A 27,851-nucleotide genomic window follows, 5' to 3' on the forward strand; every position below is an offset into this window, starting at 1 on the left:
CTAACTCATTATTACAAAACAAGAAACAACCAAGGAGTTCAGCATAACCCTTCATGCTACTACAATAAGAGCCAGACTCTTGAGAGCAACAGCTGCCTCTGCATGTCAAAAAAAGCTGTGCCTATGAATCGATCTACCTGTAGAAGATGGCTCTCCTCCCTGGAGCACCTGTGTCTATTATTTTCTCCATGTCACACAGGCAAATGCTCTCACACACTTGGGCCTGGATCAGTTACACTGACAGCTCATAATACTGCCTTGTTCATTATTCATGCCCACCTTTCAGCTATACTGCCTGGGAACATGCTCAAGCAGCTGGATGCTGAGAAGCAAAGGTTGACAGGCACCTATAAATACCAATATTTAAGCAATACTGCTGGGGGGTGTCGTTTAGAAGGGGGAAAACCCACTGGGTGGTTAAAATATTCTCAATTCTCATTAAACATTTTTCAGACATGTGAGGACTGGAATATGCAAGATATTCCACCAATAACCTTGTATTCATTGTGGCCCACATGTCCCTCTTTTCCTCTTTTTGGCATCACCATATCCAGTTTGTTCAACTAAAGGGCCAAAGGAAAGGGTTTTCAACAGACATTTTGCAACCTGAGCCAGAGCACCAAATGGGGTCCCTCCAATACTATGCTATGACAAGGTGTACAGTACCTAAAGTCAGGTATGCTATGATATGTAAGGCAATAGAAAATCCCAGAAGTTCCTCTCTCAATTTTTTGCCACTAAAAATAAACAAACAAATCAAATGCTAACAAAAGACACTGGAATGTGTCCAGAGGGGAGCGACTAAAATGATAAAAGGTCTGGAGAACAAGCCCTATGAGGAGCGGCTTAAGGAGCTGGGCATGTTTAGCCTGAAGAAGAGAAGGCTGAGAGGGGATATGATAGCCATGTATAAATATGTGAGAGGAAGCCACAGGGAGGAGGGAGCAAGCTTGTTTTCTGCTTCCTTGGAGACTAGGACGTGGAACAATGGCTTCAAACTACAAGAGAGGAGATTCCATCTGAACATGAGGAAGAACTTCCTGACTGTGAGAGCCGTTCAGCAGTGGAACTCTCTGCCCCGGAGTGTGGTGGAGGCTCCTTCTTTGGAAGCTTTTAAACAGAGGCTGGATGGCCATCTGTCAGGAGTGATTTGAATGCAATATTCCTGCTTCTTGGCAGGGGGTTGGACTGGATGGCCCATGAGGTCTCTTCCAACTCTTTGATTCTATGATTCTATGATTCTATGACACTGTTACTACAATTTGCTGTCTTTTGAAGACACTCCAAATGGCTTACCTGAGTGACGGCCTCACTTTGCTTAATGTTAGGGGAGGCCTTGTAGAAGGACTAGTGATTGTCCTTTTCAGAAGGAAACAATTGAAAGGAGTGTTGAATATGTTGTATATATTAAGTATATTCTCACCAGTGAATCTACCCTGTGGGAGAAAGAACTAACAATCCAAATCATCTGTTCCAGAGAAATAAGGGAACAGCTGGACCAAATCTGGCCATCAGAGACATCATGGCACGTGTCACATACATTCCCTTGTATGATGTATAATTGCACAGATTGCCCGAGACAATACCATAGGGCAAAGGGAAAGAGAAAAAGACAGATGCAGATGGTTTCTAACACTCATTTTCCATCACATGTACAAACCAATATTTCAAATGCCACATTTGATGCCAACAAAAAACTCAGGCAAGACAATAAACCCACAGATTCCTAAAAGTTTCCTCTAAATTTCTTGCCTGAGATCTGGTTTATCCTTAAATATTCTGAGTAAAAGGGTCAGATTAAAACAGGAACACTGTAGAACAGTCACAGGAAAAATAACAGAGAAAATGGACAAAGATGTCAGTAGGAGGAGAAAAGAGTTCTTCAGAATGCCTTTGCTCTCATGGGGGATTGTACAGCTGCGTTTATGTAGTTTACAGGCACTCAAATTGTGAGGCCAACTAGTTAGTAAACTACAGTTTAACCCCACAAAACTAGGTATTTTGTTATATGAAAGTTAGTTTTGCTGGTGTCACAACAGCCTATTAGCTGATATACATGATATTAATATGATATATGTTTCAAGCTATATTTGCAGCCATTCATGCCTTGGCATTCCATTTTTTAAAAGTTGTGGACTCAACATCATCATCCTATAATCAATCTGCTCCAGCATATCAAAAGTGAAAAGTAAGTTGTATCTGCATTTATATGACTATTTCACTTCGATATCACTTTAACTGGCATGATCTAAATTATGGAATCCTTGGATAAATGGTTTAGTGAGGTACTAGAGTGCTCCAATTCTATGCTAGAGTGCTCTGGTTTTCTCTACAGAGATTTCTAAATACCAAATTTAAAAAGTAGTATCTGGGATCCATCCATTTTTGGAAATTGGGGATAAATGAAATCATGAATTCCAGAAGTGTTCAAATATGAGAGTGAGAGTGCTATGAAACTGAAATTATGTTGTAGTCTGGTGCATTCTGACTCATATCCTAGCAACAATGCTTTCCCCCAACACCAAGGTCACTTCTGCCCCTTCCATTATCCCTTTTCAGAACTTGGTTCTGCTACATACCTTTGTAGTAAAAGAGGCAGCGATCAACTAGAACAAACCAGCGCTTATTCCACTGCTTCACACCAGAGCTGGCCTATAAAGAGATACTGAAAATTAAAAATGTCACAACACACACAGTACTGCACACCAGATTTTGGAAATGTTGCTTTTTTGGACCTCCACATAAAGATTCCACCCAAGCAGCATGGACAATGCTCATGTTCACTGGTGTATACTTTGAACTGTAATACAGAAGTTTTTCCAGGTTCTGTTGGATTCATTCTAGAGCTGCAGATGTGTCTAAACTGTGGCATGAAAGACATAGCATGGGTGATACTGAGCTCAACGGAAGAAGTAAAACTCTATAATTCTGTAAGGAACAACCAAGTAGGATATGACACATAACAAAGTAGAAGGTCTTATTGATGTGTTGTTGGGCTTGGCCTCATGTAAGCTGCCCTGATTCCCCTTGGAAAGATGGTGGTGGGGTATAAATAAAGATTATTATTATTATTATTATTATTATTATTATTATTATTATTATTTGATGTCTTATAAAGATCCTGACAAGGAGTAAAGCAGGGAAGAAGTTTTATCTGTTTTCCATTATGTGTATGCATGATAATATCAGACAAGAGTTCAAATGGAATGGAAACATCTTCTTAGATTGCAAACCAGCACTCTTTTCCACGCAACAGCTCGCTGGACTCCAAAATAGAGCTCACTTCCACACAACATTAATGCATCATTGACTTGTTATTTCCCATCACTCATTGGATCTAACAACAGCAGAAGTTGAAATTGGAATGAGGGTTCTGTGTTCCAATGGACATGAAATGTCATATTTCTGTTTTAAATAGATTTCTTGAGGGGAAAAGATAGGGCTGAACTGAAGGGAGTTTGGTTCACTCTATATTCAGGAACTGATTCCATAATGTCTCAAAGAAAATCACGTAGTGGTGGTTAAATAATCTGCTCCTGCCAAAAGTACCCAATTGGTTTCCTAAGAGATCAAACTTGTATATGAAAGTCATCATAGAATGGGATCCTCTCTGACAACATAGCAGAGGATATTACCTGTTTGAACAGCCAGCCACTCTTGGTCACAGCAGCACTAGGGTTCCTCTTCATGGAATTGGAGCGCTTCCCAAAAGCAATCCCCTTCCTGGAGGAGCGTGAGGTCTTTAGGAAATGCAAGGAAAAGGTTTAGGGAGAGACAGTCTACAGCAGTGTTTCTCAAACTGTGCTCCTCCAGGTGCTTTGGACTTCAGCTTCCAGAAATCCCAGTCAGCTTACCGGCTGTTAGGAATTGTGGGAGCTGAAATCCAAAATATCTGGAGGAGCAGAGTTTGAGAAACTCTTGGTTTACAGAAACCATTGTCCCCTTCAAAAACAAACAAGCAAATACTTATTTGAAGATATGCAGTGACTCCCTTTCACAAATCCCACAGAAAACACAGGCCATTCAAGGAAACAACACACAAATAAAAATATATTGGATTGAAACACAGTCAGGTTAGAATAGGCAAAGGCCAACCCAGACATTTTGCTGCCTGAGGCAGAGCACTAGGCGGCACTCTAAGCAAGGTGCATCATACCTAAAGCCAGACAAGTAATTTTGGCCAATGAATTATAACAGTGTTTCTTAAACTGTGCTCCTCTGGGTGATTTGGACTTCAGCTCCCAGAAATCCCAGCCATCTTACCAGCTGTTAGGAATTGTGGGAACTGAAATCCAAAACACCATCAGGAGCACAGTTTGAGAAACACTGAATTAGAAAATCCCAAAAGCAATTATCCCCTTCTTTGGAAGCAAAAATACAAAGAGAACCAATGAAATAACTAACAATTTGCTACACTTTCATGATGTGCTGCATCTGCTGCTTGAGGCAGCTGCCATATTCTGCTTAATGGTAGGATAAACCTTGGAGTAAAAAAAATTGAAATCAATTAGAGTTCAATTAGCCATTATTAACTAAAGTCCCACTGTTTCCAGTGCATCTACGCTGAGATTAAGTCTGGATTGGCCAGGTGTTGGACACAGTACTGAGGGATGTTGGAAAGAATATTGGATATCTGGCATACGAGAACAGTGTGAATCATCTTAGAAACATAAGATGAATTCAAACCAAGGGTGGCAACTGCATGGTCTTCCAGAGTTGTTGGGCTGCAACTCCCAGTAATCTTAGCCAATACAGCCACTACTAAGGAATATGATGTCTTGCAATTCAACATATTGAGGGAGGAACATTTCCCACTTGTGATATAAACCAATGCTCAGATATGTATCTCTTTCCGTATCCCTCTGTTAGATCATATCCATCATTTATACTGAGAATGCACATCAACAGCAAGGTCATTACGGACAGGCATACCTGTACCAAAGGTTTTTGATGTTTACTGTCAGATGTAAACTGGTATTTTTCTCTGTTTCACACAGCATTTCACAATGGCAGGTCTGTACAACTGTTAGCATATTACAGAAGGGAGAACTTGAAACCTGAATATCTTGGGTAACATTTCACTGCAGTGCATAATCACATGGGGTGGGGGAGAACCAAATCTCTCATGAGAGGCCTTCTTGCTATACTAAGCATACCCTGCCATTTGTTCTTTCCTGAGGGGGCTCTGAGACCATGGTATGATTGGATGATTCAGTACTGACTGCTGCCGGCCGCTTGCCGCTTGCTTTGTTTGACATGTCCGAGGCAGATCTGGAATTGAGAGGAAAGAGGAAAGAAAGACTTATTACAGAGAGAGCCTTGAGGAATTCTCTTTACCTCTTTAGTGCAGTATTGTCTCATGCAGAGTCAGATGTGTACACATGCATTATCATAGGTTGAAAGCCATTGGAAACAAGGAAGTGTCTTCCAGCAGTTTCTGTGAGATATGGTTTACATTGTACAAGTAAACCATATCGTATGCACTAGAATTTGCCTTACAGTTTATCTGTGTTTTTCTTTCTTCAGATTGATTCTGAAGGAAACAGAATGTTACTTGTTTCTACAGATGACATGTTTATCCCTTCTGTGTCTATTACTATTTTTCTAAGAGTGAGAGTGATCAATCTATCCCCTAAATGGCAATGCACTAAAGAAGACCTACCTTTGCAAGTCAAATTGGTTGTTCTCTTCTGGGATTTCGCCAGTCACTGGGTTAAGAAAAGTGTTCCGTCTTTCATTATGGCTGGAAAAAAACAAAGAGGAATAGACAATGCATTAATTAGGTGACTGATGGCTAAGGGTTTTATTTATTTATTTGCAGTATTTATATACTGTTTTTCTCATCCCTGGGGGAACTCAAAGTGGTTTACAAAAAAATAATGGCAAAATTCAATGCCTTGCATACATAAACCAAATCATAAATCAAACAGCATATGACTAAGCATAAAATGCAATAGGACAATTTCATCATAAGATGATAGGACATTTAAACATAAAATCATAGAATCATGAAGTATAAGCATTCGTAAAATACTTCAGAATTAAGAATCAGTCAAAGAATCCATGTTTCAAAATTATTAGTCATCATCAGACATTGTTTGATAGCAGCATTTATAAATACACAAATATTGGTGCAAATCTGCTTTCCCCAACTTGGTTCCCTCATCCTCTTTTAGACTACAGTAATTATAAGTCATAAACATTATGATTTAATTTCAGGGATGATTGACATTATAGTACAAAATATTTGGAGGGAGCCAAGTTGTGGGAAATTCAGTTAAATCAATAATGATTACATCTACCCATCTCTGAATACGCAATCTAAATGCTGGTTATCAGTTATAATTGCCTGAGCCATCCATCTATCCATCCATTATTTTTATTTAATTATTGTTTGTATTTTTAAGACATGACTCATTGGAAAAGACAATAATGCTTGGTTAGGTAGAAGGCAAAGGAAAAAAGAAGACCACATTGCAGATGGATGGACTCAGTCAAGGAAGCCACAGCTTACAGACCAAGTTTGCCTATACTTGGTCTGTAAGACCTGAACGAGAATGTTGTTGATTTCTCATTCATAGGGTCACCATAAGTCAAAGTCAACATGACAACAGTTAACAACAACAAGTTGTTCCACAAATCCTACTATGTTGCCTCTTTGTGATATGAAGGTGATCCTTAGTGTCAAATGCTATGCCAACAGTGCACAAACTCTAGCAGGTTCTACCAAGGAAGTTGGGCTTCAGCAGTGGTGGACAGCATGCCTGCCATCTGAAGATCAGCCTAACCATGTGGCTGTTCACCAGAGGGATATCCAAACTGATGAATTGGTGACAAATGATGGTGTGAAATAATCACTACTTATGCGCACACACACATACAACCATGCATATTTGTGGTAGTAATGATAATTATTACTTGCTGTACTCATGCAGTCCAAAAATACACAAATGAGAAAATAAAAAAAATGTTCTGGATATGACCAGAGAGCTAGCTAGTCCAGGCATGGGCAAACTTCGGCCCTTTGGGTGTTTTGGACTTAAATCCCATAATTCCTAAAAGCTTACTAGCTGTTAGGAATTGTGCAAATTTACATCCAAAACACCTGGAGGGTCAAAGTTTGCCCATACTTGGTCTATTCCAATGTTCTATTCACACAGTAGCAAACACTTCTCTATGGAAAAGTCAACAGGACACCTATATCTTCTATCTCATAGTTCCCAGCAAGTGACATACAGATGTACACTGACTTTGATGCTTGGCATGACATATATTGCATGTGCTCCATTACTGACATCTGCACCTGGATGCCCCTCATATAACCAGGAGAATTATGGGATGAAGAGCTGTAAAACCGAATGGATTTGCCTCCGAAATGCACCAGCTGTCTTTGGACCTATATAGGGGCTTTCACATCACAAGGAGGAAATAAAAAAGAAAAGCAACATTGCTGGCTTCAGTACCATAGAAAAGTTATGAACATTCCTTATTGTTTTCTTTGAAGTTGGCATATCTTACTTGTATTATTACAAATTTAAATTGGGGTGGGAGATGGGGAGAAAACTGGGCCACAAGCTTAGAAAACAAATTTGCTATGTTTTCCACTTCTTGCTCCTACTGCAAGAATGGACCATTTGCATCATTGTGAATGCAGATGCCATTGTTAAAGAATAAATTAACAATATGTGTTAATATTTAATATTATTTTTATTAATATTTGAACTTTGTATTATTATGTTTTTAGTTGTATTCCTTTTGAAAGTCACCTTGGGTCTTTTGTTGGAAGAAAGATAGGATATAAAAGAAACTATATTAGGGCTTTGCAACCAAAGCTTGTGCAGTCCCATTGATTTGCCTTAGCCACAGTGAAAGCAAAGAAGGATGGACACAAACAAACTTGTTCCCTTCATAATAGACTGTTTATTGCAAAGATAGGAATGATGTGGTTTTCCAGCTGTTGTTGAGGTGCAGCTCTCAGCATTCCATGCCATTGACTGTGCTGGCTAAGGTTACTGGGATATGGTATTCAACAACATTTGGATAGCCACATTATTAAGCTGCCCCCGGTTCATTGTGACATTTGAACTTGCCCAGCATGCTCAATGAAGCTTACTCCTGGGTAATTAGGTCCAATTACTTTTGCCTCGAATACTTCTTCACAGTTTGTGAGGATTACACACAGACTTTTAAGATCAGTATTTTTCATTATAATGATTTTATAAGGTTGGAGAGGCCTATCTTCTCTATTTCATACCTGGGCAACTAGCATATAATATTCGGTTCATACAGGAAACACAGAACAGAGATAGAAATGAAATTTAAAAAGTCCTATGTCTTTGAGCCAGCTGACTTCACACATTACAGAGCAGCAAGCCTACATCTTTCATGTGCCACTGCCTATCCTTGCACTCACACAGATGCCTGCCAATATCTTTGTTCTGGTCAGATGTATATATTTAAGTATGAACATTTAGGAATATGCATAATTTTTATTCTATTTCATGAAGAGGAGGGAGAGAAGAAGTTTGACCAGCAACAAACATTAAACACATCCTTACTCATTGCCTAGTAAATATGCTTTTGTTTGGGATCCTCCTTTAGATCTTCTGACAGCTAAATGCTATCCTCAAGGATTCCCCTGAGGGCTATGTCCCCTTTACTAGGGTACTGTTATTTGGTGATTTCCAAGCTTTTCTACATTTCTTCCATCCATCATGATGAGACTGCATCATCTTTCATACAGAAGTGAATGGCAATAAGAGTTTGAAGCTGGTACTTGTAGCCAGTCTTTTGGCCCTATCCACAAAGGAACATGGTTCCCAAGAAATTCTCCGAAATTGAATTTGGCCCTTAATTTTGGACCAAAAGAGATTCTTCACCCTTGCTATATACTGTAAACAGCTCAAATAGGGCATCCACTCCTCTGATCACCACTCTTCCCATTTTCTTTTCCAACTAACACTCAGCCTTCAGTGACTACTGAACATACTCTATCCTCACAGGGCCAGTTTCTTTCTAAAATTTTGTCCCCTTGAAGTTTCATATGCTTTCTTGTTTTCCAGCAACCTCAGCTAGACTTCCTTTCTATCAGTACACACCACATGAGTAAATTACGCAGTTCAACCAAAAAAGAAATTCTTGTTTCTGTGGTTATTTGAGATGCTGATTTAGAAAATTGCATCGGACAGACCACATCAGCATCGGACAGATCATATCTGAGATATGGTTATCATGATTTTCTACGGGTGAACAGATGAAGACTGGCATATGATGTATGTTTTGTGTCTCAAAAACCAAAGCTCATAAGGGAAAACTGGTGCTATTTTTGGAACCAGCAAGTCAAATATATCCAGAAACAGGTCTAACACTTGAAGCACCAAAATATATGTTGGCTAGTGTTATCAGTGGCATGACAGTGTGGAAAATGTCTCTTCATTTCTATCTGCTAAGCATCATATTGAAATTCTCTGTCTTGTGATCAGCTGAGGCATTCAGTTAGGCTTTCCCACTGCCACAGCCATTACAGGAATAAAAAAAACATATGTCAGAATGGAAATTAAATTTTGTCTTTATCTCAAAAGTAACCTATGTCCATGTATAAGATTTTACCTGTCACTTATGCCAAATGTGCATATACCTTACAGGTTTCTAGCTCAGAAAAACCAAGCAAGAACCCCACTCAATTCTCAGAGCAACCACAACAGTGCTTTTCAGCTTAGCATCTTTTTATACAATTTAAACCTCTGTGGAATTTGTTTGTTCCATATTTATGTAGAACAACCTGCCATCTAACCAACAGCATCTGCACTGGTGGATGCAATGAAAAGGAAGGTGCATCTATAATACATCAATGAGGGGTTTATGCAGGCACCCAGGGAGAAAAATCTTGAGTTTGAAAGCCTTTGAATTTTACCTTGCTAGTCAGACTAAAACCTTTACTTTGGGTTCCAGCTCTGACACATACCTATTCACCTGTACTTCTAATAGTTAAGCCTTGCAAAAAGCAACAATGAGTAGGTTGGACTCATCATCCTTCCATGTCTGGAGCCCAAAATGACGGGAGAAATATCAATACAGCTTTTTCATGCCTATATATTGATGAGACATTAGAGCTATGCCAACTCTCTTGGATAGCGGCTTAAGAGGTATAGTGGCCACTGTTGACTTGGAGCTTTCAACATTTCTGTGCCAATTGAAACATTCATTACTCATAGCACCCTTTCACATCACATCATTACAGTGCTATGATTCCACTTTTACATGTATGCATCCTGTGAGATCCTATAAGGCACTAGAGCATTTTGGCTGAGAATTTTAAACTACAATTCTCAGGATTTCATAGGATGGAACCATAGCAGTTCAAGTAGTATCTATAGAAGGCTATAATTGTGTCGTGAAAGAGCCCTTTGTTACAGCTGCAAAATCACAGCTAAAACTATTATAAAGTAGGTTTTGAGTGTTCTTTGACAAAAATATCTAAATGTATACTTGAGTATACAGTCATCACTCCACATTTGTGGTTTTGATTTTTGTGGATTTAATTTTCCAAAGCTTTGATTAAAATGTTCTCTCTAGGAATCCCTAAATCCTTCACTGTGACTCTAGAGCACCTCTATGGGAATCTCTAGGTCCTCCAGTGCAATTCTACGGTCAGTTTCCAGTGGAAGTCAACCACAGCATCATGCTGGAAGACCCAGAAATTCCCAGAAAAGTGTTCTCTGGGGTAAAAAAAAATAGAATTTTCTCTATTCAGAGTTTTTCACTTTCAAAGAGGTCCTGTGCCCCTAACGCCAGTCAATGTGAAGGGCTGGCTTTATACTGTATTTAACAACTTAGTTACGTGTATGTAACTAAGCAGCTGATACAGGAGTCTGCCTAATAATAATAATAATATTTTCTCATTTATAGAATGAGAGATGGAATAATTATAGACAGCATCACTTAAATTGAAGGTAGACAGAAGTCAAAGATGTCTATATTCAGGAAGGCCTTCTGCAATTGACTGACTGCCAGTAGTTTTTTAAAGGATGCACTAGATTTTTAAACACCTTACATTTTTATTTATTGTTACTACAGTGCTGGTATTTTAACAGTAGGAAATTAAATATCATTTTTAACATATAAAATTGGTTATGGTTTATTAGAACCATAACGAATTATCTTTGAAGCCATTTTGCATTCAATCCTGATGGGAAGAAGGAATACAAATAAAAGAGATAACTCTTGTTTTTGAATGAAGATGCAAATGCATTTGCAATCTAAGCAGGATCAGTGCTGGTTAGTACTTGAATGGGAGACCACCAACAAGTACCATGTGTTGCTGACTCTACTTCAGAGCCAAAAACACCTCTGTGTTCCTTCCCTAAGAAAACCCATTATCAGTCATTATCAGTCAGCAAGTGCCTTAAAAGCTTATAGATCTCCTATACCAATGGTTCTCAACCTGTGGGTCCCCAGATATTTGGCCTTCAAGTCCCAGAAATCCTAACAACTAGTAAACTGGCTGGGATTTCTGGGAGTTGTAGGCCAAAACACCTGGGGACCCACAGGTTGAGAACCACTGCCCTATACTCACATTTATTTATTTATTTATTTATTTATTTATTTATTTCAGACATTTATATCCTGTCCTTCTCGCCCCCAGAGGGGGACTCAGGGTGGCTCACAACCGGCAACCATTAGATGCCAAACAAATAGTAGCAATAAAAATCACAATTAAAACATCTGTTAAAATCAATAAAATATAAACATCCATTTTAAAGTTATACAAGTTATACAAATCCAAATCCAGAGTCACATGTAATGGTAGGAAAAGCCCCAGGAATAGAACAACTTTTCTGAATGCATTAAGTTTAGCACACTACTGTCTCTCATGAAGTTGAGGGGAAATGTTTCTTTTTAAAATGGGTGAATATTCAAAGAGGGAATGGAAGGGGAGAAACAGAGTTTAAAGGCGTACAGTTCATTATTTTATTGTTTCAGTTCTCCCCTTCATTTCACATAGTGTGTAGAAAGGCTCCAGGCTTAGACAACAGAGGTTTACTCTATAACCATTTGGTTTTTTCTGCAGAGGCTGTTGTTAAAACAAAAACATTAAATTACAGAAGCCAAAATAAATCAAGGCAGTGGTGTTTTGCAATCTGCTTTTCCAGACACAGATTTTAATTAGAACAAATTCTGTTATCTCAGCCTGCTGGGTTTTATTACTTCACTGTGCCGACCTAAGAAAAGCAGACATTTGTTTGCCCTCTGCCAACACAATGAAGACAAAAAGATGATTTCAATTTCTTGAACTCTGCTTAGTAAAAGTTATTGCAAAGTTGTATATAAATTTTAGACAGACTGAACATTTTTAAAGCATGATTGGAATAAAGATTATCTCCTGTGATTGTTTTGTTTCTCATATCCTCCCCCCTCCCCATTTTTAATAGTCTTGGATTGAGGTCCCCCACTATGACCTCAGATCTGATTATGAGGATCTCACTGTGAGGAAAGTGTCAACCTGAGTATAATGACTCAGTGAAATAATCAGCTTTTTTCCAGAGTGGACTATTATCTTATTTCAAGCTCTTGGAGGTATGCCACCTCTCCCAGCTTTGCTGTGGAAAGTCCCATGCCACTGGTGGCTCCCATATCAGTAAGATGTTGAATCAGCTGTCACCTTCATTCTGGACTTTAAAGAAGTTATTCAAGGTGCTGAATCTTTTTTGAGAATATGGTTCAGCACTTTGGATAGCTCCATTAAAGACTCCATTGTCTTGCTGATTTGGAAGCTAGCCGCTCAGCAGGTTTCCATTTGCTTTCCAGGAAATGTCTCTCCTACTGGAATACAGAAATCACCTCATGTTTTATTACATTTCTCTTCTTCTTTTTGTTATTGTTTTTTCAAAGCTTTATTTCCAACATTTTAGTACATATCTATAGTGAAACAAGCAAGGAGAACATAACAATATGATATTTTCTACCTCCACAAACTATTGTGGGGGAAAAAATAATCTACACATTCTTGCATACATCACTATATTCAACAACTCAGCATATGTCATTTTGTTAAGACACCATAATATTTGTTGCTCTTTTCTTTTTCTTACTCTATTACTTACTTTAACCATTTTTGGGTTTTCTTAACTATCTGTACCACCAATCTTCTACTGCTGGTAATCAATATATTTGGTATCATTAAGAATTTCCTCCTTTCCTTCACTAATTCAATAACCATTTCACATGTATTTTCTTAACACAGGTATCAAGAGAGTAAGGTGTCACCATTAAGTGATAAACAAGAAATAGTTCAATATTCTTTGTTGTTAACTGCTATATTGCGGAAATGATTTGATTTTTGATAGATCAAATAAGCAAGTTGCTCTTATTAACCTCATTTATATCCTATTTCTCTACTTCTCAACTTATTGTGACACCTAAGACTTAGTCTTCAAACCAGAAGTAGTTTGTTGAAATTTCACATTTTAGAGTCAACTTCCAAATGTGGTCTTTATCCATTCTTGATAATTCTTGAGGATTTTTTTTAAAAAAGAAACAAAACTCTTTCTGCTTGTTTTTATAACATCTTTTCTATTAAACATTTACTGAATGTCAGCCTTAACACACACAGATCTTATCCTAAATTGATCTCTGGTTACACGTTTAAATCCAAAGTCAACTTAAAATTAGCAAAACCTCCAACATAAGCATGTTTTATTTCATAAAAATTCCTGTAGCTATTTGAAAATTGAGATACGGTCTCTGTTTGTGTTTAAATATGCCTTAAGACTATTTGGAATTTAACACCTGTTTATTGATGGATATACATATTGAGTGCTGATGAGTATTTGTGCATTAAAAGTGCACTCCAAAGCAATTAGCATATCATCCACACATGTGCAATCTGTAGCTTCTTTATTTAAGCCAAAGTGCACTGAAGCTTTCAATAACTAGGTGAAGACTAAGAGTACTGTCACCAAAAAGATACTAGTGACTTCAAGAGGTTTTGGACTGGGATAATGAACAATTGCCTAGAGGAGATTAAAGGCACCTGCTGAGCAATCAGCTCTGTAAATGGCTCGACCCATTTTGAAGGGAATGAGAGCATCTAAAGAAAAAAATGACTTCAAGAACCACAAATAACATTACAGAACAACAGCCTGAGTGGTATGGAATGAATTGGGCATCATCCCTTTTCCAATGTGAGATATTCATCTAATGGAAGAAACAAGAGAGTCCATTAAATTCAATGAATGTAAGACTGTTTACTCTCTCCGCCAAAGGACAAAACATCCCTTACCATTCTGTTGACAGGCACCAGCTAGACTGGCAGTTAAATAGTGGTGACCAGAGAAACCTATGTGGGGAAAGCAGTCCAGCTGATGTGAGGCAAGGCAAGGCAGGCTGTGAATTGCATACAAAGCCCTCTTCTCTAACCCCACTTCCCACCTCATAGCATGTGGCAGCCATTTCCTATTGCCCAATGGTGGAAAACTGCAAGCTGAGACAGAAGCTGAGTCAGGAAAAATGGTTGTGTGTCATTCTTTTTCAGACTACAATTACCAGAATCTGTCAGCCAGTAACACAACACCTAATACAACAATAACTATATAACTACAAGAACCTCTTCACACAGGCTATTTTTCAGTGCCAGTGACAGGTTTTTAGTAGTTTTGCTATGGAGCCCGACAGCTCCCGGAGTGACTCCATGTCAAAATTGGGCAGAAAATCGCTGCTGCTGCCAAAAAATAACCAGCAGCAAAAGGAGGGAGGCATCCTATCTTTCCATAGAAAAGTATGGGTTGGTGTTTCCCTCCATGTGATGAAGTGGGGAGAAGCCAGGATTGAGCAGGGCATGGGGCAATGGGTCCCCACACCTCCTGGGTGGGTGCTGCCAAAATTGCCACAATCTGTGGTGATCCCAGTGGTTCATATGAAGAGGTCCTAAGGCTATAGCAATTGTAACGAAAGGAATCAGGCAGAAGTTGTACTCCCAACATTTGAGTAGAAGTGGAAAGAAAAGGGAGCTATTTAAAAGTGGTGGGGTCAAATATACATCTTTGTTGTAACATAATTTCAGCCTTCAGTAGGCCTTCAACCAGTGCAAAAACATCACAAGACACCTGCCTATTGATTAAGACTTGCCTGACCAAATAAAGATCCTGTCGAGGGTGTTGATGAATTTCTTGTCAATCCCTTTGTTCTTTATCTGCCCACCTACTGATGCTTGAACCCAATCTATTCTTCCATGCTTTGAAACATCTCTGTGGACTCCGTCTTGCACAATATATGTGCTTCAAAAAAACATACAACACTGGTCTACACATACTAATTATATATATGTGGCATTTCTGTGTTTTTCTTTTCTCTGTACTGAAATTTAAAGCACTATCACTTCACAGTCATTGTAGATGCTTTCCTAATAATAAAAGATTCAGATGATGAAATATTAGCACTACTCAATGTTGCAATCATGTTCTATACACTAAATTTAGTGTTGGATTATCTTGGCATTTGTCAGTGGTGGCCTGAAGTATAATGAAGGCTGAAGACAGAGAATTCACCTGTAATTTCATAATGCATATAGAATGTAGATGCAGGCGAAACGTCAGGAGAAAATTGCCTCCAGAACATGGCCATATAGCCCAGAAAAACCTACAACAACCCATATAGAATGTAATTCTGCAGCATTTAAGAAATGAGGCCCCTGTTGTTGTTTTGGCCAACTGTAGCTTCTCCACAGAAGGTTGCAAATGAAAATGAAAGTGTCTCTGAGTTGGTAAATAAATAATATCAAGAATACTTTCAAATGTAATATTCATGAGAAAGAAAGAAAATTGTAAAGTTTCCTGGTGGTAAAATTTACTGTGTAGAAATGCAACAAGATGGCCTGCTGTAGCCCTTGGATAATGTCTATCTCTTACCTAGTTTTTAGTCATGCCAAGATTAGTGAGAAGAATTCAAAGACATAACCATGCTAGTTTGGAATTCAAGGATGTTGTAGCATTTAGAGACTGAAAGAATGAAGTCAGCATAAACTTTCATAGATTAAGTATAAGATTATGCTACCAATTTTATTCTCTCAGTCTCTAAGTTGCTAAAAAGTTCCTTTGCAAGGAAGTAGAGATGACATACACAATATACAGATGCCAGGGGACTTATACATATTTGTGATCTTGACTAGCCAGAAAGGGTAGAGAGAAGCACAAGAGAATCTCAGAAATGATTCTGGAGATCTGGAACTTTACAGTTCAAAAAACAGAGCCAGCACATGGCATCCTTTCTATCTAGGCTGGGTGTATGTGACTGTTGGTTTTAGCTTTGCGCAATACAAACTGGTTAGGAGGGAAAAGTTTTTCATTCATAGAATCATAGAATCGGAATAGGCTACACTGCCATCCTGTCCAATGCAGAAAAAGCACAATCAAAGCACCACTGACAGATGGCTATCCAGACTCTGTTTAAAAGGAGCTTCCATCACATTCCAAGTCAGTGAGTTCCACTGTTGTACATTTCTTATGGTCAGGAAGTTCTTCCTAATATTCAGGTGGAATCTCCTTTTCTCTAATTTGAACCCATTGCTGTGGGTTCTAGTCCCCAGGGAAGTAGAAAACAAACCTCCTCCCTCTTTCCTACGATATCCTTTCAAATATTTAAACATGGCTATCATGTCTCCTCGCAACCTTCTCTTCTGCTAATTACATATGCCATCTTAAAAATTATATGCAATCCATCACCCTCTGAAATCCGTTGTAAATATACTCGGTATGCTACAACTCAAAGAATCCCATAGCCAGCACAACCAATAGTCCAAAAGCATAACCGGTATTATTCCACTATCCAGGCAGAGGCCAAAAGGGGGCACTAAATAGAGAAGGATAGCCAATTTTATTGGGGGGGGGGGGGGGTTGAAGGAGGAAAACCATTTCCCCCTGTTTTCACTGGTTATTCCCCCCTCCCCACTTCTTATTTCATAAACGAGGGTTGTTTCCACAATGACAACATGGGTGGGGGGAATAGCAGGAAAGCAAAGGAAATGGTTTTACTCCTTCAAACCTCCCTCTCCCCCAATAAAATTGACTACCCTTCTCTCCCTAGCACCCCCTTTTGGCCTCCACCTGGATAATGGAATAGTACCATATAACCTACCAAGGCACGATAATAGGTGATCAAGGCCTAATTCCAAATAATGAAGGGTTTCACCTAAACGTCTAAAATAGAAATACCTGAGATCATTTTATAACTACATTTATATAGCTGTGGTACAACTCCATTTCATGTTTTGTTCTCACCAGCTTAGGTATGAAAATGACATGAGTTCACATCCTGAATGAAATAAAGTTCAACTGTGTACACAGGGTTGAGTTTATCCTACTTTGAGGCTTGTGTCCTACACAAACTTAACTGGGAGTAGGTTCTATTGAATTCACTTTGGATGACGATACTCAGTGGTAGCTGGTCACTTCCATATCAGTGGGTTGATGAATTTATTCTGGGTTTCAATCCAAACTTTAAAGCAGCCAGGCAAGTTGCCGTACCCATTTTAGGAGAAGGACTCAGCACCTGAGGTAATACCTTTAGTATCTGAACAAAAACACAAACTGTGCATGGAAGTCATCAATTGCCTTTGGACCTTCTTCTGATTAAACATGCACATGATTGTTCTGTAAATGTACTTAAACAAAAGGAAGAAATTCAGACTACAAAAAACTGCAATAAGAAAAGGGACAGAAATGGCTCTGCTACTGTGACTCAAAAAAGAAAGAAAGGAAGGCAATGAGACATAAAACAGACCAATGATCAGTTCCTAAATATAGAGTCGAGCCAAGCTAGTCGGATATGTCCTATGGAAAGATGAGCATAAAGTTTAATTATGAGAGAGCTAGCACAGCTAGTACAAGGCTCAAAGAGAAAAGTGATTTGTACCTTGTGTTCCACAGTTACATCAACCCAAAAGCTCCTGTTTAAAGCTCACTCTTCATTCTCCCAAAAACAACACTGTCTGAGAACTTGCAACTATTCATATTTGTCACTTGTTCCCCTTCCTTCTAGTAATCTGTTTCTTTCCCAATATCAAAATCTTTAAATATGTGGTTTTTGGGGCCAGGACCCATTTTTAAAATTAGATTGTAAAGAACTGACCATATAATACTGTTGTATTATTATTACTGTGAGTTAGTGCTTTTGTATATATAGTCAATTTGCTTATTTCTTATTGTTGTGCCATAACAAGCAAAGAATGGTAAATTCAAATTCTATACTATCAACTGGAATTTTGTGAGGAAACATTTCCATTAAGTCCACTGAACAGAGCCTTTAAGAAACCAACTTTTCTGGAGCTGACGCTGGTGCTACTGGGAGTTTTATTTGTGGGCATGCATTGACCACGGGACTCTTCTTAACACCTGAACTACTTTATTTTCTGCCCTGAGTTGGAAGAAGGAACCTTGAATCGATTTAGCCAGAGGCAGGTTTGCCTTTATGCTCAGGCTGCTCCTAGCATCCTTTGTAGTTGTGTGTGGCATCTGCAGCTCCAGTTGGCACACCTCCAATTGCCTCCTTCTCCTCTCTTTTCCAGTTTTCAGGGTTCAATCTTTGCACAAGAAAGCCAACTTTCCCCCAGAACCTCCTTAAATTATTTCCTCCCCAGCTGCCGCCTCTTGCATAGTCCCATTACACAAACTCCTGAGTTAAGCATCTGCTGCCCTGAACACTGCAATGCAGCAGTCACCGACCAAAGTAAAATCCTCTAAGCAATGAGAAAGAAATACAGAAGCTTTTCCCCCTCCCCAACACCCAAAGGGGGAAGTGCAAGGCCGTGGGACCCACTACGTTTCTATGGTTCTGCAGCATCACCGTGTATCCTACCTGACCCGACGGTCTGCACGAAACTTTAGCATGGTGGCAGGTCTCCACTGCAATCGCCACTCGTACAGTCAAGTCCCTGGAAAGGTATCTCTCTGTGTGGGTAAATATAAGTCCTCTTGGCCTGTTCCTCTGTGGCATTAGGAAATGTGCCATAGTGGAAAGCTTTGCCCTGGCAAGGACAGTGATGTGATGGTTTTATGCGCTTCTCCCATCTTCAACTTCTCTGTTCCCCTTGAGTTCAGGGAAGATAGTAGCTGATCTTTCTGCCTTTCTGTTCTGATTTCTGGGCAGGAAAGACAGGCAGGGAGAGGCGGCTGCTCTCTCCCTCCCTCTCTCGAGGCACCAGGGTCTATCTAACCTAGTACAGCCTCATCATTCAAACAATGCTCTCAGCCTCACATGCAGCAACAGAAGCAGCCAGCAGGCATGGCAAAGGCGGGGATGGAGCGGGGGGGGGGGGGGGATTTTGAGCTCAGTTCTTCCAAGGAGAGAAAAGGTGAAGGGTATATGGACACCGGACACCAGCACACATCCAAAGGCTGAGTCGCGCACACTTGTGCATACACAGAGAGACAGCAGGTACAGCGGGAAGCAAATTGTGGTTCAGCCTGACAAGACTGTTTCAGAGACAAGGGCTTTGCATAAAAGCTGAAGGTGAAGAGCATAAAATTAGTGGCATTTTCCCCAGTGAAAGACCCCTCAATAGCTTAACACTACAGTTCTAGAAACTCTGCCTAACCAATCTCTTATGACAACAATGTACATAAATAGACCAGATTATCAGATAGATACAGTTTACTGGACATTGTTTTTTTTCTCTCTCCCTAGAATGAAGTGTGGATTATATGTTGCAGTACTTAAAAGCAAGAAAATATTACAAATTCACCATACAAATCTGTGCTCATTTATAGGCAAGTTGGATAAATTTTTGCTGATGCCTTTTGCTCAGGTTTCCTATCCAGTTTTCTTTCTTTGTCCATTTCTAGCTTACTAATATTTTTTCCAATGTCAAATGGCCATAAGGTGCATCTGAAATTTGTTTCAAAGGCAGTTTACTAGGCACTACTCAGTTTGAGTACAGTAAACTATTTGAAAGCCACATAAATCTGAAAAGTTTGGTTCCTTTATCATCTGGACGCTCTGATTGCTCTTCCTCTAGACCCAATCCAACAACATCAACTCTGATTTTTGATATTATAGTGATATTACAGTTTACAGTATTATATTCCTAGGCTGTTTTCCCATCTGCAATGACCTCCCAAACAACTTCATAATAAAACAAACAAAAAGAACAAAAAAATCAAAGCAGTCAAGCGGTGGCTCATCTTCTTGCTGGGGTGCCGGCGAGGTGTCGTATCACCCCAATTCTACAACAGCTGCACTGGCTACCAATTGAGTACCGGATTACTTTCAAAGTACTAGTACTAACCTTTAAGGCCTTATATGGTCTGCGGCCAGCATACCTGAGGGTCCACTTATCCCCCTACCAACCCCAGAGATTACTTCGGTCCGAAGAGCAAAATTTGCTTGCAGTCCCCAACATCCGGACTTATCATCTGTCCTCTACTAGGCAGAGAGCCTTCTCGATTGTAGCCCCTTATTTATGGAATGCCTTGCCAGTTGAAACCCAATCTATCCGAGACCTACTTGCTTTTCGGAAAGCCTGTAAAACCTTTCTCTTCCGACAAGCTTTCGATGGGTGAATGACTCGGGACTATGTCTCTTCTTGTTTTTATTGTATTTTAAAGTTAATTGTATTGTTTTAATCTACTGCTGTAAACCGCTCCAAGCCAAATTGGGAGTAGCGTTATACAAGTCAAATAAATAAATAAATAAATAAACAATAAAGCACATACATACAAAGTAGCATTTATGCATTCAGTCTGAAAGGTTTTAAATATGGAAAGGTTTAAACTGATTTTCTAAATGTCACTGTGTATTATAGTTGATCAAACTTTGAATTTAGGCAACATGATATCTAGATTTCCCAAATGTCATAATCCTAGACAAGGGAGCCCTGATTGTCAGGCAACAGTCTTATATACATTTACTGATGAATAAAATATAGGGTTGTGTAATGGTTTGTGCATTGGATTATATCTCTGGAAACTAGGGTTCAATGCCTGCTCAGCCATAAAACCACCAGATGACCTTGGGACCCCCTCCTTTATCTGTTAATAAATTTACATTTTAATGCAGTTCCAACATTTTCCGCAATACTCCATAGATCATTCTGTGATCTTCAAGTGACAATGGTTTTCTAAATTGTTTGCATGTATTAGTCTTGATAGTAAGGTATGTCTTCATTGTAGTAACACATGCCTTCATCATTCTTTTTAATATGAGGGTTGTTTTTTTTGGGGGGGGGGGAATCTGACATTCTTTGAAATAATATTAAAAGCATCAAACATTTTAACTTTCAACATTGCAAAACCAAAGCAAGACCAACAACAAAACTACGACAATAAAATCATTCATCAGAAAGCAGTGAATAGTAAAAGGAACTCAGTTATCAAGGACAAAATCCAAAGAAGCAGCCACCTACAAACAAAGGTCTCATGATTAAGCACCTCAATGGAAGGTCAACAGCACTGGACCCTGGAACTTCCATCTCTATGTGGCACCAATTCTGCTCCAGTTTTTATTTTGAATGTCAAGCAACCTATAGAAAGTACTGGACCCTTTCCCCTTGGACAGCGTCTTTAAATTTCAGACCAAAACTTTAACTATATTTCTCACCTCACTGGCATGGAAACCAATAATGATAAATGTAAATCTTCATAAATGTCATTCTCACAGGCAAAAACATTCAATTCTACCATTCCCCCATACTGTAACAGAGACCTCAAAAGCTGCATGTTTTTAAAGGACTATTCACAGTGTGAACCTCATTTAGTACAAAAGATACATGGGATTTTCCACAGAAAACCTTTTCTGCATAGGAAAGAGCATTTTTATGTGCACAATTTCTGTACAGAAAACATTTTTGTGCTGAAAACTTGTTTTTAATGCAAAGTAAGTCCTGAACAATGAAGACTAATCTCTCCTGCATTCTTCTCATCAAGCCTTGTGGAAATTAAAAAAAACCCCAATTTTTCATCAATCAGGGATTCTTCCCATCCCTACCACCAAGCTCTGTTGGTGAACAAAGGATGGTTTCAAAATACCAGCATTGCATTTGTCTAAGCAATTCTCTTTAGGGGGGAAACACTGCTGACAATTTAAAGTAGGGATTTAAATTTAAAGTAGGAAAAACCACTCCTAGATAGTTCTACCATCAATGCATCCAAAAGCAGTGTCTTGTCAAAGAGCACCCCCACACCGTGAGGGACAATGCAACCCCATCCAAAGCTGGTTGTATCATATCTCTTGACTGGCTTATTCATCTAACTGACAGAGTTCCAAGTTTGGAGAAGATACTTATTGAGAAGTTAATTCCCATATTCTGTAACCAGTATAAATCAGCAGTAAGACTGGCTATGAGATTGTGGGAATTATAATCTAAAGGGAAATATTTCCAAATTCTTCTCAAGGAAGACCTTGTTTGTCATTTGAAGTACCATTATGCATCAACAGCAGGCTATGAGAATTTTTTAAATAAAAAAAACCCAATCTTAGAAATAAGAAACAAAGCATTAAAAAAGCATGAAACATAACCCAAAATTGTCTAGTAGTTCTTAACACATACAGAATATTGTGAAGCTACCAAATTAATATCAGGAAGTCAATTCATCTAACTCAGACTTTGCCCTTGAAATTAAATAAAGCAAAATAGATACAAACATCCTTATTACAATGGCTGAAAATGAAGTTGAGATAGAAATTAATTAATGGAATAATTATTCAACTGTATGCTGATCTGTTTTAGTGAGCCTGATAAACTCCATTTTGACAATTGCTTACACCTTTATTTATTTATTTATTTATTTAATTCCATCCTTCTCACCCCGAAGGGGACTGAGGATGGAGCACAACATACAAACCGCAAACATTCAATCTTCCCATGGCCTGCATTGTTTGTTAAGTTCTGTCATTTCTGCTATGCTAAAAATGCTGTTAATGCAATATTATTTGCCCAGAGTCAATAACTATAAGGAATTGCATACAATGCTAGGCCCGGAGAACATCCTTGTAAACAACAAGCAGTCTCCAGATACATTCTGTGCTGGTCACATAGACCTTAGATAAGGATTGCCACATTAGATATTGTTCATGTGCACTTGGCCATTATCTGGGGAAATTTGACATTCCATAAAATATTGGTGTTTGAAATAAACTATCTCAACCAGTGCTGTGAGTAAGTTGGACTGGTAGCTATTTTTGGATTGGTAGATCCTTTGGTCAAAGTTATTGTTTGTATCTGTTTTCCTTCGTGCTCTATTTCAGGGCTTTTCCAGCTCTGTGTTTCACTTAGGAAATACAGTAGGAAATACAAAGACAGCTGTGTGGATTGAGACTGGAAGTCATGCAATGAGATCCCCGGGCCTAGCCCACACAGTGCCCACACCTCGAAAGACACAGGTCTTCTGAAAGACCCAGGTCTTTCTAGGGTTTTCCTGCTTTGTCCCAAATTAATTCACTTTTACCTGAGGCATCATTTGGACACCTCGGGTAAAAATACGGGCACTTGTGCATTTAGGTGATGTGTGGATGCGCCCTCAGACCTACCTAACAACACTACACAATTTCTCCACATCAATAGCCATGGCTCTGCCCTGTAGAATCCTGGGATCTGTAATAATTTTGTTGTGTGAATAGCCAGATAGTGTTTGTAGTATCCTTTTAACAGATCAACAAGTGGTAAAGAGCACACTCTGCACTACATTAAGATTCTAAATTTAAAACGATGTTAATATTAAAGGTCAAAAACGTGGGTAGCATCTCTACTTGACACCAATGGTGACTCACTTGCACTGCCAGATCTCAACTGCCAATTGCAAGGCAATGCATGCATCATTACATGGCGAAAGTAATATTTTCCTGATAAGATACAGGCTGCATTCTGATTTGACTGAGTCATTTAGTTAAATATTTGTATATAACCTTTCCAGGACCAATAAATACAATTAATTAAAACATTTTAAATAGCCACAACAGCATAGCAGGAAAACAATACTTAAGAAAATCAATGAAAAGAACTTAGGATAGTCTGATCATTCAAAATAATTGAAAAGCAATCAGTGAGAGAGTAATGAACACATGCTGTGACTGAGTATCCCAGAAGCAGGAGACCATCACAGGAAAAAAAAAACCCTCTGTCTTCTGGTTGAATAGATTCACCAGTGGGCATGTGAATTGGGACTTCTTGTCTAAACTTAGGGCTTGGAGAACTTCATATGAGTGTAGGCCAGGCAGGCTGTTCAGACAATGTAGCAGTCCCAAACCATTTAGGGCTTTGAAGTTGACAGCCAGCCAACACTCATCACCACAGCAGCTGATATAAAATTGGTTGTATATATTATGATCCTCTGGCTCCCATAGACAATTATAGTGCTATCATTCCATTAACTGCTACGGAAATATGCTATAGCAGGAGTGGGCAACTGCACAAAGGGAAGGAGCCATTTTTTTCCTTTCTAGCCCACCTAGCAGGCTTCAACAGTACACTCGAAGTGACCACCATTTTTTCCATTACATACACTTTCAGGCCACTACCTTTGTGATTACATTTCTTTTCTGGTATTCTGTGGAGATTTGGAAATTTAGAGCAGCAAACTGTTGCATTTTCAGGCAATTGGGGGAGGTATGGGGTAAAAATATCCTCCAAATCATTCTGATTTTTAAAAGAGCTTTGACCTAAGAGCTTTGAAGGGCTTCTAGGACCTCCTGCATGACACATTTAGGGATCTCATGAATTGTTCATGTCCCACGGACCACACTTTGTTGTCTTCTGTTCTATGGAATCCAGAGATTTGCGGCGGGGGGGGGGGGGGGGATTTAGAATTATCAGCCAAAGAATTGCAAATTCGGTATTCCATGGGATACTTCCAAGACAGTCAAAGCAGTACCATATCACAATACCCATGTAGCCTGGGTGACTACATTCTGTACCATATGAAGACTCTGAATCATCTTGAGATACAGCCCCAGAAATCTGCTTTGTTATCACACTAGGGCAGGCAGTAGAAGAAGCCCAAAATACAGGACTGCCCACTTTAAAGCTCTAGTGTGATCATGTGGAAAAACTGTGCCACAGTAGTCATAATTTGCCTCAATCTCACACATTCAATTTCTCCCCATCTTCCCTAGTGCAAGATTGAGGAGGACATCGGAAGAGTTTGAGTCCATCATTAAGAGTTTTGTCTGCCAACCCACGAAGAAACACACGAGAATAAAAGACACAACACCAATGCTTTGGATTCAAATTGGGCAACTTTTATTTAACGTTACCTATTTAAGTTCTTAACTTAACTCAAGGGTGTAAGGAACTGGTGTAACCTAACCCAGGTAGTATCACTACCCGTAATAACAATTTCCGGGCGAAGCACCTGGGTTTCGGTAATCAAACCGTATCACCATCAAGGGAAAGGAATGAGGAGTCTCTTCCAGAGCTCTTGTATCGAGACTCCTTCCCATTAAAGGCCATTAACTACACCTCACCCCTTTAAACTGTAGGTGAGTGTTTAACTTAAGGGCCTTTCACCCCTTAAAGGGGTGCCCTAGGTGCACACCGACTAAAGGAATTTCCCTATCTATTTACGCCTGGCCTATTTAAAGCGTAGCCCACTTCCTCTATCTAGCCCCTAAACAGTATAGGGTAGGCAAAACCCCCCCCCCTATAAAACAAGAAGAGGAAAAAATTCCTACCCGGTTCCGCAGGCAACCGCAAGATATACTGTTAATGGGCGGGAGTGGTGGGCCAACTTCCAGGCTCGGAATGAGCCTGGGAGGGCCTGGCCTGTGCTAGCAGGCCACGCCCCCGGATGTTCTGGAGGGTTCCTCCAGAACTCCTCCCTGCCTCGTGTGAGGCAGACAAATGTTTTTTCTCTCCCCATTTCTTGGGGAGAGGAAAACTGTTGTCTGCCAACCCACGAAGAAACACACGAGAATAAAAGACACAACACCAATGCTTTGGATTCAAATTGGGCAACTTTTATTTAACGTTACCTATTTAAGTTCTTAACTTAACTCAAGGGTGTAAGGAACTGGTGTAACCTAACCCAGGTAGTATCACTACCCGTAATAACAATTTCCGGGCGAAGCACCTGGGTTTCGGTAATCAAACCGTATCACCATCAAGGGAAAGGAATGAGGAGTCTCTTCCAGAGCTCTTGTATCGAGACTCCTTCCCATTAAAGGCCATTAACTACACCTCACCCCTTTAAACTGTAGGTGAGTGTTTAACTTAAGGGCCTTTCACCCCTTAAAGGGGTGCCCTAGGTGCACACCGACTAAAGGAATTTCCCTATCTATTTACGCCACGGATTGGGGGCAAATGTCTATTTCGCCCCCATCCCCCACCAATTCCTCCAACACCCCTAAAATACCTTCCTGTAAATCTAGCCGAAACCGTTGGTTGCCCAATTCCGAAAGATGTACTCCAAAACCCCGATACAACCTCTCGTCGTCACGAGTGCTGTTTGGGTGCTCAATGTAACGACCCCTCTGATGGATCAGAACAATCACATGTCCCGAGTCACTCGTTTCATGGCTCTCTCAAGCCTTCCCATGTCGCCTCTGCACTTGCGACGAGGTATGATAATTACATGGCCTGAGTCACTCGTTTTCTGGCTTCCTCAAGCCTTCCCACGTCGCCTCTGCACTTGCGACGAGGTATGATAATCACATGGCCTGAGTCACTCGTTTTCTGGCTTCCTCAAGCCTTCCCATGTCGCCTCTGCACTTGCGACGAGGTATGATAATCACATGGCCTGAGTCACTCGTTTTCTGGCTTCCTCAAGCCTTCCCACGTCGCCTCTGCACTTGCGACGAGGTATGATAGCAGACCAAACGACGTGCACCCTGGGCCATGACCACCAAATCCTTCGAATGTCCGCCCGTGCTTGCAAAAAGAGGGCTTTGCCTGTTAACAGGCCCAAATCGTTACCACCGAGGTGGATAACCAACACATCAGGAGGAGAACCACTCCCGGCATCAAACAACAAAGGGCACAAACCGTCCCAACGCAGGCTTCTCGTGCCTCTCCGTTCCACCGTTGCCGTGGAAGAGAGACCCAAGTGCTGGCCATAGGCAGTCTTGTGGGCCTCTCTCACTGCCCAGAAGACATAACTGTCCGCAGACCAGGACCCTTCTTCTATGTGCCAGCCCTGCGTGGCCTGTGACGATAATGATAACTAGGCTGAAACTGACCGTATGTAACTTCTGGTCTGTTTTGGAAGTTCTAATTCTTATTTCCACACTATCTTGAAAAACTTTGAAGTCGGAAACCAAAAGTGCGCGGTGTGAGGTATCGTTATTGGCTAATGTCACCAATTCACTCACGTGTAGTTGCAAAACATGCAGTCCACGCCGCCGCATGATATAAAACCTGTTCATAATATGATGTGCACAGGCTGGGCCATAGTTGCTTAAGTCCCGAGCGTTAACGACCGTACTGTGGCCCTATTAACGCACCAAAGCCCAAAACCCTGCCTTCCTTAATCTCCTTATCTATCTTTTTCATGACCCCAGCTTCTAGGCCTATAACCGATTTTTAAATTGGATGCTACAAAAGTTGGGGGGGGGGAACGTGGCCCACGGGCCGGGATCTGAAAACCCTCCTAAAGCCGCGAAGCAAGTAATTTGCTGCAGCTCTGTAAGGCTATCTTTCCGGCCAGCAACTAAGCGGACCCGCCTTGATTGGGCTGGGGCCCCCTTTGAACATTCACCTGTCCTGGGTTTTTACTATTGAACTGAGCGCCTCTTGGCCCAATTCTTGTGGGTTTTCCCTTGTAACAACTATTGGTTGCGTGGTTACCCTGGCATATTGTACAGGCGTGCTGATATTTACAGTCTTCGCGGGCGCAAGCTCCCTGGGCCGCGTATTCCCAGCACATACTCTT

At 40.1% G+C, this 27,851-nt stretch overlaps 1 protein-coding gene across 15 annotated transcripts in view; it reads right to left on the minus strand.

Moving 5' to 3' along the window:
* Positions 1 to 27,851, minus strand: part of PLEKHA6 (pleckstrin homology domain containing A6) — a 258,135-nt gene that overhangs the window by 63,473 nt on the left and 166,811 nt on the right. For 13 of the 15 annotated variants that reach the window (XM_060772985.2, XM_060772991.2, XM_060772987.2 and 10 more), the window contains 4 exons: positions 5,663 to 5,743; positions 5,157 to 5,271; positions 3,636 to 3,740; positions 2,580 to 2,652 (listed from right to left, as the gene is read on the minus strand). In XM_060772985.2, the coding sequence (XP_060628968.2) occupies positions 2,580 to 2,652; positions 3,636 to 3,740; positions 5,157 to 5,271; positions 5,663 to 5,743 (374 nt within the window). The other 2 variants (XM_060772995.2, XM_060772999.2) reach the window with 2 other exon arrangements.

The sequence above is a fragment of the Anolis sagrei genome, chromosome 4, assembly GCF_037176765.1.
Source record: "Anolis sagrei isolate rAnoSag1 chromosome 4, rAnoSag1.mat, whole genome shotgun sequence".
NCBI lineage: Eukaryota > Metazoa > Chordata > Lepidosauria > Squamata > Dactyloidae > Anolis > Anolis sagrei.